General features: G+C 53.6%; 1 protein-coding gene across 2 annotated transcripts in view; it reads right to left on the reverse strand.

Annotated features, from left to right (window-relative positions):
- Positions 1–13,902, reverse strand: part of PDE2A (phosphodiesterase 2A) — a 91,219-nt gene extending 77,317 nt beyond the window's left edge. For both annotated transcript variants that reach the window (XM_025894349.2, XM_073879638.1), the window contains exon 1: positions 13,328–13,902. In XM_025894349.2, the coding sequence (XP_025750134.1) occupies positions 13,328–13,398 (71 nt within the window). In that variant the 5' untranslated portion in view covers positions 13,399–13,902. The remainder of the gene's footprint in view (positions 1–13,327) is intronic.
- Positions 13,903–14,360: the final 458 nt, after the last annotated feature.

A 14,360-nucleotide genomic window follows, 5' to 3' on the forward strand; every position in this document is an offset into this window, starting at 1 on the left:
GCTTGGGATAAAATATTGAACAAAACAGACTTACTTCCTGCCTTTTTGGAGATTTTTGTCCTGTGAAATCAGCACTGGAGTTTGCTTTATGCACATTAACCCACTTCATCCTTACTATGTGTGTGAAGGTGGATATTATTTTGCTCATTTGACAGTGAAGGAAACTGAAGCTTGGGGTGACCAAGGAACCTACCCAAGGCCACGCAGCTAGTAACCAGTAAAGGTAGGCAGGCGGGTCACAGACCTAGTCCCTGCCCTCCAAGAGTTCATAATCTAGTTTACCTGTCCCAGTTCTCCAACAAGCATCTCTGGAAAGTGTTCTTTGAGTCTGATCTGAATTCCTCCTGCCACAGCTCTGACTTGGCTCCTCTTTGTTGAGACCTCAGTGGCATGGAGGATCAGCTTTCATCTCCTTGCAGACACCTGGGGTGCTTCCATGAGCTCCCAGCCCCTTCTCCACCCCCACCTTGCACAGAGGCCTCCCCTTCCCCCCACGAGGGAGTGAGGTGTGTGCTCTAAAAATACCTTAATCCCTCCCTGCTCTCGCTCTAATTAAGCTGAGTGAGTCACTACTTTAAGTAATTTATTGCTAGTTACATAATTGCTTTAATATTTGGTTCCAGAACTGGGGAACAAAAGTGCCCCCTTCTTTTCAGGGAATTGCTAATCCACAGAGGGGTTTATGGCCCCTGGAAAGGAGAGATAGATAGGGAGAGATGTGGAGTCATCTTGGGTAGGCCCCTGCCATTCCCATCAGGGCCATAGGGCTCACCTGATCCAAGGAGGGGCAGGTTTGTGAGAACACCAACGGTCTACTCTCTGTCACCCACTCTGTGGATTTCCGAGGCCACCACTTCCATCTGACCCAGCCCTCAGACCCTGAGTGTACCCTCAGGAAATTGTGGCCTGAGCATCCCTTCCCCTCCCTGGCCTCATTACCTCTGCCAGGAGGTATAAAGGGCACAGGAATAAATGCCCAGAAAGGGTGAGCATTTCCTTGGCATCTCCTAGCATGTTTGAAGCAGCTCCAGTCTATGCGCCCAGGTTTTCAGCTCAAGGAAAACCCAGCACCTCTCACAGCCCTGTAAAAAGTCACCCCCCCCACAAAGGGGATTGACTGCAAAAGGCACAGGGAAGTTTGAGGGAGTAATACTCTCTTCTTGATTGAAATGGTAGTTATATGACTGTATACATTTACTAAAACTCATTGAGTCATACACTTTAAATTGGTGATTTTATTGTATATAAATTATACTTTAATAAAATGGATGTAAAAAATTAAATTTAAAAAAAGAAGTTATACCCTCACCTTCTGAGCCCCCCATAGGGTAGCAGCTGTGCAGAATCAGCAGGCATGCAGAAACTGAGGAGGGGAGGTGCAAAGACCCAGCCATGGAGGACACATAGTAGGTACTCACACACATGTTTGTTTCACTCAGTTCCAATTAGGAAGGACTCACTAGGCCCCACCTGGGTGCACTTGCACATCCTTGATCTCATTAGCTCTCCCTCAGCTCTCACACAGCCCGGAGTGGGAGCCAAACTGCATGCCAAGTGCATCACACACTTGTCTCATTTAATCCTTGCAGCAGCCCTAATGAGGTGGGCTCTATTAGAATCCCCCTTTCACAGACGAGGGAACAGAGGTGGCAGAACTCACACATGTCCTGCTGCCAAGATTTGAACCAGGACACAGTCTCCAAGACTGATGCTCATAAGCATCCCTTTACCAAACTAAATGGCCTGGGTTAGGAGACCATGTATGGAGGATTTGCCTCTGACCCTAGGCATTGAATCATGAGGTTTTCCCTAGGCTTAGAAGTAGAGGCAGGGTACACCCAGGCGAAGAGGGCAAGTGAACATGTGTGAGCTCGGAGTGGTGGCGAGAGGCAGGACTGGCTTTGGGAAGGAGGGCAGTAGGTTGGGCAGCAAGCCTAGAAGAAACACAAAAGAAATCAGGCAGAGTCTGAAAAAAAATGAGGCAAAGGACATCTGGCTATGCTAGCCTGTAAGTTAAATGCCTGCTCAGGCCCTGAGCAGTGAGGGCTCCTCATTATTATTCCTGACTCTGCTCCCCCCAAAATTTGTCTCTGCTCGGTTTCTCAGGCCTAATGGCCCACTCACAACCACAGCCACCACATCACCAGGCACAGGCAAAACTTTCATCCCAAAACTTGTCAAAGACTGGTTGGAAAATAGTCAGTGATGCCATGTAGCAGGGGAGAGCTTCAAGGTTGGGGAGTATGGAAGGGGTACCAAGACCTACAGAAGGAAAGGAATTAACCCTGCGAAGAGAGGGGGCATCCAGAAAGAATGTTCCAGGCAAAAGGAACAGCATATGCACTAGCCCAGGGGTGAGAATGCTGCACAGGTGGGGAACCAAAGGTAGCTTTGTCTGATGGGCAGCCCATATTTATGCCAAGTGTGAGTGTTTCTGTGTGCTGAATGCATGTCTGTGTTGCATGTGTGTATACCTGGGTGATGTGCACAGGTGTTGCAGTTCATTCCATTACTAGGTCAGTTTTTTAGATTTATCCTGTCTCTGTTTTTCAGTGTATATTGATGTCTGTGTTATGTGCGTGTTCGTTGTGGGTCTCTCCGTGTTTTTGTACTATGGTCTGCTTCTCTGTGAATGGGCTTCTATGGCTGCTGGGTTTTTCTCTTGTTTATTTCTATTTGTCTCTCCATTCCTGGAGAGGTATGTTTGTGGCCGGGACACTTGGTCCCTTAGCTCAGGCAGCTAGACCCAGGAGAAGCCTGAGGTAGGAGGGTGATACAGTTGGAATCCAGTTGCGCACAATAGCACCTAATGATTGTCAAGCACTTAGTGGGGTGGAAGGCTGTACCAGAGATGCCAATTAACACTGATAATGAGTCAGTGACCTGAGGCCCAGCAGAGGCTGAAAGTGGGTCCCCACTGGCACACAGGCACACGGATGAGCTGGCTGGGACAAAGCCCATAACTGCCCCCCAGCACCAGGAGGGAGCCATCTCACTGACTCATCTCCCAGGAAGGCCAAGGCCCAGGCTCTGGATAGCAAGAAGGATTGAGATCAAACTCCAGGATGAAGGTCTTAAAAGGGAGGACTTTTATTAGACTTGGCAGTGGACAAGTCATAAGTTTTATTAAGAGATGAGGCGGCAGTGACAGAGCTTTGCTCTTAGGGGCTACGGTGTGGAGGGGGTGGCTTATGGGTGCCAGGGGTGGAGCGTGGAAGCCACAGGCAGGATCAGGCAGGGAGGGGTGCTCCTGGAGGAGAGTCTAGAGTTGCCACCCATCCCTGCACTGGTGGGTGGACCCTGAAGAACTAAGGCCATAGCTCAGATGGCTGGGCTGGGGGTTGGAGATTGTCACTCCTCCTCTGACGCGTCTACACAGCTCACTTGTCCTCAGCCATCTCCAACGTAGCTGTCTTGCCTCTTACCTGGGTCTCCACACCAGCCTGCTCTCTGGCTCCTCTAATTCACCCCTCACTTGGGGCTTTCAAAACTCAAAGCTAACCATGACCCTGCTTCTGCCCTCCCTGGTTTCCCTGGATGAACCGGGCTTCCACGACTGGCCCTTTCCCCAGCCCAGCAGCCCTGGGCCTGCCACCGTGACTTCCTGCTGTTCTTCACACTTCTGCTTGTGCTGGCTTTTTGCCTAGAATCACCTTCCTCTCCTCCCTCACCTGGAAAACTCCCATTCATTTTTCAGGATTAAGACCCAGCATCACCTCCTCAGGGAAGTCTCCTGATCAGCGGTCCCAGCGTGGGCTTTCCTCCTTCCCTGCACTCACCCCGTAAGGCTCACTGCCTTCCTCTAACACAGGGGAGGACAAGGGCTGTGCAGCCCATCTCCATGGCCAGGGTGACAAGCACGGGGCAGGGATATGACGGCATCACTGAGAAGGTGGGGGATCCATGAGCAGATGGCTCAGTGAGGGCCCAGGGCACACCAAATCCTGAGAATGACATTCTTCAGCAGCCCCAGGACTACTCAGGTAGGGAGCAGGGCAGTTTTGGCAGAAGTAGCTCCAGCCAAATAGCAGACCACGAGGTGCCTGGGGGTGCACACAGAAAGCACTGGTGGTACCTGGATCCCACCAAGCCTCAGAGAACATGACAAAATGCATGTACAGAAGCAGGGCCTGGCTTCTGGCTCCAGCTCTGAGACCAACCAGCTGTGTGACCTTGGGCAAGTTGGCACTCTCTCTGGGCTTCAGGTTCCCACCATCCGTCTGTCCCTCCAGACCTCCATTCTTTGTCTCCTTTGACAGCCTCTGTGGGGCAGCTCTTTATTCGTGCTCTGGCTCTCAGATCTACAGCACTCTCCTTGCCCCCTTGGGCCTCATGGATGTTCGTCCAAAGTACCTCAACATGCCCTGTATTTCCCTTCATCCTGCCCCATCTCCAAAATGGTTGCTTCATCAAACTGCCTTCAATTAAACCACATTAAGTGTGTTATCTGTTTCCCCTCTACAAAACAGTGCGAGCTCTTTAAAGGATTGTTGAGGTGATTAAACAAGGTAATTTGGAAAATATAAAGGGCACTGTGTAATCGTTAGTTCTCTCCATCTAGCCCCCAGAGTGCACCCTACTTGGAGTTTTAAGATAACTCTGAATTCTCTGCCATGGGAAGGATGCGGTGCCAGGCTGCCCGCTTCTATCCAATCCCTGCCCAGCCCATGGCACCGGGAAGCCTCTGCCCCCATCCCACCCAGTTCTGAGCCCAGAGGCCAGTTCTGAGCCTCCCATGGGCCTCCAACCTTAGAGCCCCCCACATCTCAGCCCAAGGGAAGCTAGCTGCCTGTCTGTCTGCCTGTCCGCTCCCACTCTGACAGTGCTACCAGCAAAACCATTGTCTCCCCCCCATTGCAACCCCAGCTCCACTGGCGTCTTTGAATCCAGCCCCCTGCCTGCAATCCCCAAACTCCAGAAAGATGGTCTCTCCAGTTTCCCAGGGAAGGGGATCTTCCTGCTTCCAGCTTCCCACTGCCCAGGCCACCAGGAAATCACTGTGGGGCTCAAGCTTCCCCATGCCGAGTGGGCTGAGGCATGTCCTTCTCTGGCCCCTCCATGACAGCTATAGCTCAAAGGGACTTCAGAGAGTTTGCAACTAACTTCTCTGCTAGGACAGGAGTCTCCTGTGCAGTCTCCCTAACCAGGCTGCCCAGCCCCCCTATTCACACCTCCCTGAGCCATGGACCCAAAGCTCATCCCTCCCCCTTAGGGCAGCCCCTTCCACATGGGACTGCCCTGCCCTCCTCTCATTGAGCCAAGCTAGTTTTCCAGGACTCCCCCACCACCTCAGCATTTTTTCAGTACTAAGAGCCCAAGGAAGGATTATAGGAAAAGCCTTGAATATTAGAACAGTAAAAACCTAAAAAAGCGATCTGATGCAAAGATGAGGCCCCTACCCCTGGTCCCACTCCACTGCTGGACTCCTCTCCATGGAATCGCAGTGCTCCAGGAATGACAGACTTCACAAGTGCCCAGGAGGAGTCTCACGGCAGGCAGATGCTCTGGTATAAACTTCAAAGGCAGCATCTGAGGCCTCGGAGGAGTGCAAAGGCCCAGGTGCAGGAGGTGGCCTCATGCCACAGAACTGGATCTCTACTTTGAGCTCCCCATCTGCTCCAGAGGCTGGACAGAGAGGGTCCTTCTAGGCCAGACACACCCCTCTCTGTGCCATCTCACCCTGGATCCAGCTATGTGACCCTGAGTCAATCATTACTCCTCTCTGGGCTGCAGGATTTGTATCTATAGAAAAGGACTGAGCTGGGAGCTCCTGAAACTCTGCTAGTGGGGTGCAGGTGTGGCCATGTCCAACATCTCCAAGTGATAGCCCTGGATTCTGGTTAGTCCGATCTGAGCCCGAATACAAAGACACCATGTTCCTCTAGGGCCCTCACTGACGAAGAAGGGGTCCCAGAGTCTCCTGAGGGAGGCCCAGCCCCACATGTGACAGCCCCTCCAGCCTAAGTCCACACACATATTGTCTCTATCTTCAGGCAGATGGGACTCGGGAGAGAGAGTGTTGAGTATCCAGGCCTTGGGCGTGGCTTTACTGGGTCAGCAGAGCAGGGGCATGTGCCTTCACACACATTCACTCATCCCTGCCTTTACGCTGAAACACGGACGCCCACATACATAGAGATACACACCCACATACAGTTTTATTAGAACATATGTGCATAACACTGTACACAGAGGTGCACACACTTTACCAATAATCAGGCATAAAAATGGGCACCCATGTATTCACACATATGAATATGTCCACAGTTTTATACAAACACTGACCCACACACTCTTACACTCTCAGACCCATAAACACACATGCACAACTGGAAGCGCTCACATTCAGGTTCACACACACAGAAACACAAATAAACCAACCAATCTTAGCCCTCATCTCAGGATCAGGCAAATCACAATCCAGTAGAAACCCAGACTCCAGCTGCAATTGTCATTCTAGATCCATTTCCAAATCTAAACTTGTCCCAGAACTGTGAGGAGGTAAAATACCTTGTCCTCTGGCTTAACGCTTTCTATATATCTGCAGTTGCCATGTGGGATCTGGTCTCTCCTCAGCCCTCCTTCCTCCCTATGCCATGTCAGCAGTGCCCTCTCACCCTGGGCCCAGTGGGAGTGGAGAACAGTGGGCTCCCCCCACCCCCCACAGTCATCTCTGCTCCCAGTCCAGCCTCTTCCTCCCTCTGGCCCTTCAAACATGAGGACCATCCAGGCTGCAATTGACTGTGCATGACAGCAACCCCTGCTGGAGACAGGTGGCATTACAGCACAGCTCTATGGTACACAGTCCTCACTCCCCAGGCTGGGGTGGAGGGGAGCAGGGTAGAGGGGGGAGGAAAAAGAGGAAGAGGAGGAAGAAGCTGGGAAGAAGTGTGGAGGATGAAGAGGAGCAAAGTGCTGAGAGCACCATGGATGAATCTCAGAAGCCTCAGATTGTTTCTCCAATCCTAACCATTCACCCCAGACTGCAAGGTCAATCTTTCCAAAGTCCAGCTCTAATCAGGCCCTGCCCCTGCTCCAAACTCTTGGGAAGAGCCCGGTGGGCCATGGCAAGAAGTCCAAATTCTCAGCCTGGAATTGGTTGTCTGGAGGTCTGCCTAGTCTACTTCTTAGCCTCATATCCCTCGGGGCTCAGCCTTTGCTTTCTGTCCCTTGAGTCAGGGCTTTGTTCCTCTGTTCCTCCGCTGAGATGTCTAATTGTCTATATCTTGCCTGTCCCTCAATGCCTGGCCTTTGCCATCTGGAACAATAATCCACAGAAAGAACAGGAACTTTGGGGCAGGTAGATCTGTGCTCCAAGCCTGGCTCCATCAGTCACTGGCTGAATAGCTCTGGGCAACTTATTTTCCCTCTCGGATCTTCTGTTTCTTCATCCAGAAAACAGCAGTCTCTTGGGTTTGTGGTGAGGATTAAATGAGATCATAGATGTGAAAACAGTGCTCTGGAAGCTGTAAACTTCTGGGTGAATGTGTGAAGAGTCCTAATTACGGCCTAATCTCTTTATCCCTCACCTGCACTGCCCAACACACAGCAGGCTGAGGGGTCCTGAGGGAGGGATTGATGCTGCTCCACTTTTGGGCCCTGCATCCCCCAGCCCCCTCCAGGGCCTGTCCCCAGCCTGCCCCAGCAGCAGGGTGCACATTTGGATGCAAGGAGGCTGGACTAAGTATATTTACTGCAAATTCATGCCAGACTACAACTCTCAGAATGACTCACAGACTGCTGTGGGTGTGGCCGCTGGCTTAACCCCTTTCTCATTGAGCCCTTTCCTCCATTGTATCCTCTGGGGGTTAGTCCCTGACCAGCCAGTGCAGCCTAGGGAGGTGGTCACATGTCTCTGAAGGCCCTCAGCCCTCCCACAGAACATCCACACTTCTCACCATTCCCACCACCATGGCTCCATTTCAGACCTCCTTGTGTCTCCCACACGATGACAGCTTCTGGGCTCTTAGCTCTGGTCTCTCCCCCTACAGGCCCCCACTGAATCTTTCTAAAAGTGTAGGTGAGTGTGGGTGGTTTATAATGGCAACAGCTAACCTTTATGAGCACCTGCTGCATGCCTGCCACTAAGCTCTCCCTTCCAGATTCTTCACAGTCATCCTGCCATGAAAGTATTAATATTCCCAGTCCACTCTTCACACAGGGTTCAGAGAAGTTAAGTAGCTTACCCAGGACCACACAGCTACAGAGTAATAGTGCTGATATTTGAACCTCCACTTGTCCACCACCTTTTCTATTCTGTTCTCAAAGCCTCCTTTGGCTTTGGACCCAGCTAGCCATCTAAAGAGTGAGAACCCAGAAACCTCAAGGCCCACATATTTCAGCAACTACACTGTTGGGACGTCCTCCCAGATGTCTGACTTAAATCCCTTCTGCTGCACCAAGCCCCAGCTGCCTCCTGTTTTTCAGGGAGGGCAGTGAGAAGGGTGACTTCAGGGAATTCGAGAAGTGGGTCACGTCACTGGGGACCTGGCCTTTCCCAGGGAGCAGGCAGCTGAACAATGGGAGATAAATGTGTTGAAAACATCCGTTACTAAATATATCGACTTCCCGAGAGGATGGGGTTGCTGACAGGGAGCCTGTGGCCCCTAACCTAGAGGCCACAATCTTGTGGCTCAGACAAGCTGGGGCACTCAGAGCAGCAGACAAGGCTGTTCTGGCTGTCCCGGGGCGGGGCAGAGGGGGTGGGAGGCAAGCAGAGAAGGGGGTGATGTCTCATCCTCCCAGACAAAGCTGCCAAGCCTAAGCTAGCTTATTTGCATATTACTTTGCATTCATTTGCATGCCATTTTTTGGAAGGGGCTCACATTCAACTGCTGCCTCTCCCCCATTTTCAGGGTCTCTGTTCACTGAACATTTCATTCCCAAGCAAGGAGGAGTCCCTCAGCAGGTCACTGGGAGAGACCAAGAAGTTGCAAATTCACACCAATGCTTACATGTCAAAGCTGCTGGGGGTTCCTTGGCTATAGAAAGTGCTTCCTAGAGTCTAACCTCATCTCCCTCACTTTTCTCCTTCTCCGTCTCTGCCCAGGCCTTCCCATACCCTTGCACTTCATGCTTAGGCCACTCTGAACTCTTCCAGTGCTCACATAAGCAAAACCATGCTTGCTCTCCCCTCAAGACCTTTGCACATGGCATTTGCTCCTCCTGGAGCTGTCAATTCTGCCTGAAGAAGTGACTCTTCCTTCTAAGGCTGGCCCCAACCGCCCCTCCTCTGAAAGACCTTCCCAGCACACTGGCAGAGGTAGGCGGGACCATGGGCCTTCCTCCATGTGGCCGTTGCTCTGCCCAGCTCCCTGCAGACCTGGCCTGTTTGGTTGGGCAGCATCCCAGGAAATAACCGCTAAATGAATGAATAAATCCTGATCTCCTTTCCCTGTTTCTCTCAGCCCCTGCTGTCCCCCTCTCCCTGGATGACTTCACTCACTGTCAGGAGGGACAGGGCTGGAGAGGGCCTCGGTCTTCTACTCCCCCTCCTGTCCCAGAAGACTTCCCCTCATGCCCACAGCCCACTCTCACAAAGCCAGGAGATTCCACAACCCTCTGTGCTGGTAGGAAGTTCTTCCTGTTGTCTATTCTCACTCCCTTTTTTAGCCATGCCTGCTTCTTTATCATTATTTTTGGAGAGGGGTCAGGGACTGCCCCATCTCAGCTTTACCGTCTATAGTGGGATAAAGGCCGCTTATCTCTCCCTACTCTCTGCCCAGGATGTGTTCATACTATGCACTCCTAACCATTATGCCCCAGCCTGGCCCTACTTGGGAAGAAGGATAGTGACCCAGGATGGAGAAGGGACACAAGGCCAAGCAGCCAGGCCCTGTAGAGGATCCCAGGACAGACATAATCACTCCAAGGGAAGGGCTGCTCAGGAGGGAAAGGATGAGCCGCCTGTCCCGGGGGTATGTAAGCAGGGCTGAATAGATCTGTGGGCAAGCTGCAGAGAGGAGTAAAGCAACTGCTAGAAGGTGGCCCAGATGCTCTACATGTCCTCCTCCACTGGGAGGCTGCACTGAGCCTAGGTGCTCAGCTCTGTGCTGGGAAGCACGAGGAGAAGTCTCCTGCCTCAGAGGAGCTCCTTGGCTGGCTGGGTAAGGACCACACACCCAGGGGGTATCATGGGGGAAAGGCTGAGTCTGGGCCACAATCTTGCTGCCATACTATCGGGGAGACTGCAGGGTGGGTCATGGGGTCAGAGGGAGGGGTAACCAAGGAGGGCTTCCTGGGGGAGTTTTCCTATTTCCTCAGCAACCTAGTCCTATGAAGAGAAGTCCAAACCCCTTCACCTGGCATTTGGGACTCTACAGAATCCGGCCCCTCCTGTCCTCTCTTCCTCTTCTCCACTCCCTTCTTGCTCCCATCAACCCAAACTCTTTCTGTCCCTGGGTCACATAGCACCCTCTCACATCTGCCCCCCTTTACATGCTGCTCCCTCCGCTCTTCCCCACATGGGCCATTCCCCTCCCTCCTTCAAAGTGCAGCTCAAGTGTCTCTTCCTCGGAAGCCCTGGCTTGGGGTTGGCCCCACAGTTCCTGGTTCCCTCTGCACAGCACTGTTCACACCGCAAGGCTGGAGGTTTCCACTCCTGCCTCCTTCATCAGACCAGGAGTCCCTGAGAGCAGGGTCTGGGTCTGTGTCCATTCTGCATCCCCAGTGCCCAGCCCAGTGGGCACCAAGCAGGCATTGGACAATTGCTGTTGAGTGAATAAATGAATGGATAAACACAAAAATGCCAGAACGGGAGCATGCCGAGTGGGTAGGTTGTATAGGCCCGGGCAGCAGGAGCCTGGGGAGTATAGGCCTGATTTGACAGCAGCCCGGCTCAGGGTGAGACTCCCAGGCCATTAAGACCGAAGGCGGGTATGCCTGGGAGCTCTGCCTCCCCTATTTGGCTAGATCCCAGCCAAGCCATCAGCAGTCCCTGGGGACAGGAGGCTAGTGTGGGAAGCAGCAAGAGTGGCAGGAGCTGCTTGGTGGGCAGGGGCAACTGGGGGGTGCAGGGAGCATAAAGGCGATTAACCCTCACCAAGCCAACCCAGCTCAGGCAACCCACAGGTTCCCTGCAGGGCCTGAGGGAGGAGACCGAGGCTTGCATCTGCTGAGGAGCTTCAGCCCTAGCCTTGCAGCCAGAGGAGGTGGACGAAGCCACAGCCTCACTTTCCCTGTCTGGGAAGAGGCAACTCCGTGATTTCCAACCCTCGGCACCCAGGCTAGAAACCCTGTGGGGAATCTCTCCTGCGACCTTGTTGGCCTAACTTTCCAAGGGCTTTTCCCCTCTAACGCCCTGACCCCCTGAGGTCCTGCCACTGCACCTCCCACCTGAGTCCAAGCCCAAGCCACCTTGACATTCCCCAGCCCAATCCTCTTTCCCAGGCCCTCCAACTTCTCCCTGCGGAAAGGCCCTGGTCATCTGCCCTTTGGTCCCCCTGGCCCCAGACCTCCTAGATGCCCACGCGGTCTGGCCTCCACCCTGGCCTCCCTGCCCCATCTCTCTCTTCCAGTTCAACTGTGACAGTGCCACGGAGGCAGCTTTCTAAAACCCAAACCTGATTCTGTCCCTCCACCACACGGAACCTTCTCAGACTCCCCAGGGCCCTCAGGAGAAAGCCCAAGAGGTCTGGAGTTCCAAGTGCTGCAGGCTGAGGCCGCTGCCTCTCCCTTCAGCCTCCTCCCAGCTCCAGGCATGGGCCCCATCCCCACCCAGGGCCTTTGCTTATGGTACTCGCACTCCACCCCCACCTGTTAGCTTGATCCTGATCTTTATGCTTAATTATTCGCAAGCTATTTTATGTCTAGGAAGCTGAGGAGGCCCCAGAGGGCAGAGTCATTATGGCCTATTTCTTTTCTGCTTCTCCCCACAGGGTGGAGAATGAACTGTCCTGGGCTCACAGGGGTGGTCGCACAGTCAGCCACCCCTGCCCTGCCTCAGTGGGCCACAGTGTCCCAGCTGTGTCTTCAACCACCAGGGGAAGGAAACAGCAACCCACACACAGTTGGATGAACACACACACAGACACACACAGACACACACACACACACACGTACACCAGCCACACAGGCACCAATATACACTCACGCACACCAGCATCGTGATCACACACCCACACCCGAACACTTAGGCTAACAGACATCCACGTCTATATGCACACATTAGCAACACTAATATTCACACACTAGCAAATGAGCACACAAACATGAATGTGCATGGAATCAAACACCGTACTCAGTATTGAGTCACTCTATTTTGTAGATGCAGCACATACATTAACATGCATGCCAACATACAAACTCAAACTAACACACACACCCCCACACCAACCACAGAGCACCCTGCACTGACACATGTGCGGATGAACTCTCACGGTCACACAGCGTTGCTCACACATCCTGACAGGCTACTGCCCACCCAACCACCAACGACTCCACAGGCCCTTCCATACCCCGTGTGTCCCCTTGCACCTCGCACAGGTGTGTACACACACACACACACGTACCTTCATGTGCAGGCTCAGACCTGCACCTCCACGGACTTGGAGACACGCGTGTCACTTGTCACCCACCTCGGCTCCCCTCAGACGGTGGAGGGCCACCTCCACAGAATCCCCCACTCACCTTTACAAGTACTCCCCCCACCCCGCATGTGGACACACATGAGGCTGGTGCACGGGGGCCTCATTCGACCAGCCCCATGGCTCTCTCTGGGACAGGTGTTTTGAGGGTAAAGTTGCCCAAACTGGTGGCTATGAATCCCAATCCCATGAAAGGCGGTTGCCCCAGACCCTCTTCTGTTCCAGCGCCACTCTTACTCATTCAAATTCATGTTTGTTCTCTCCCTCCTTTATTCTTTCTCTCACACACACACACACACACACACACGCACGCACACACACACGCACACACACACGCACACGCACACACACACGCACACACACACGGTCTCAGACATCTCATCCTTCTCCAGGGTTCTTAATCAGTTTATCTCAGCCCCCCAGGAGCTCCTTGAAACTCCCTGCAGACCTCCCCCACCCCCAGCCCCTGGAAAGATAATTCAGGTTCATTACCAACCCCTCCCCCAGCCCCTTCTGCGGGACCCCAGCCCCATCACCCCCTAGGTTGATGCCAGACAACCCCAGCCCTGTGCAGAGGCCCCCCAGGCTACAGTGCAGCAACGGGGCACCCAGGAGCAGCATCGACCCTCCCACGTGGCTCAGCTCCACGCCAGCCCCAGCTCCTCACAGGCACTCCCAGGACCCTAGTCCATGGTACGTCTTGCAGCCGCTCGCCCAAACCCCAGCCCCTCGATGGTACTCACGGTTCAGCCGGTCGCGCTGCCGGGTACTGCTGGCTCCTGCAGAGGATGGAGTGGCCGCATGCCTGCCCCATCGCTCCTCATCGTCTGCCTCCCCAGCCAGACTAAGGTGGCACCTTGCCCTGTCCACCCTGCCCGGGGCTCCAGGCAGGGTGCCTGGCCCAGCAGGCACGGGGACCGAGAGCGCTGGCCTGTCCCCAACTCAGCCTGTACTCAAAACCCCGGGCCAGCGCTGCTGCTGCCCCGGTCGCTCCCACCTCTCCTGCTTCCACTGCCTCTGCCGCTAGGCTGGCTCTGGGAGGAGGCTGGAGCAGGTCTGATAATGCAGAAGGGGGAGGGAGGAGGGAGGAGGAACAGAGAGGCCCAGACAGAGAGGGAGACAGGGAGGGAGGGGTAGAGAGAGACTCTGGCTAGGAGAGGAAAAGAAAGATTCACACACAGAGGAACAGAGACAGAGAGAAACAGACAGGAAGGAGAGAAATACATGAAGGAGAGAAGAGAGGGATCAGAGCCTCAGAGAGATCAAGATGGAAATATAAAGAGATCAGAGAGGCATAGGGAAAACACATACAGAGGAACAAAGACAGGAAAGAAAAGAAAAAAAAGTAGAGATGGGGGGGGAGAGAGAGAGAGAGAGAGAGAGAGAGAGAAGCAGATAGAGGAGCCCAGAGAGGTATGAGGATGAAGGATTCGCACTGTGCACGGACTAGAATGGGAGCTGGGGATGAGGGGCAGATGGATGGGACCCAGACCCTGTGCTACCCCATTACAGAGGCCCTCGTGATCAGGGACACTTCTGAGCCCTCCTCAAGTATGGAAGGGCCAGTCCTCCAGGCAGAAGCTGCTCCTCTGGGCTCCCTTACTGAGTTTGTATCATGTCCTGGGGTGCATCCCCAGTGTGGACCTGGCTACACGGCATGGGGGGGAGGGGACTCTGGGTGCTTTTGCTAACGGCCTTTGGACTCTGAGCCTTGTCACAGAGTCCACTTTTTGGTGGCTCTGCTTAGTTGGGACACTGTGGGACCTGATGCTGAAG

Source organism: Callorhinus ursinus, unplaced genomic scaffold (assembly GCF_003265705.2).
Source record: "Callorhinus ursinus isolate GAN/ISIS: 27379988/994484 unplaced genomic scaffold, GSC_fseal_2.0 scaffold35, whole genome shotgun sequence".
In the NCBI taxonomy this organism is placed as follows: domain Eukaryota; kingdom Metazoa; phylum Chordata; class Mammalia; order Carnivora; family Otariidae; genus Callorhinus; species Callorhinus ursinus.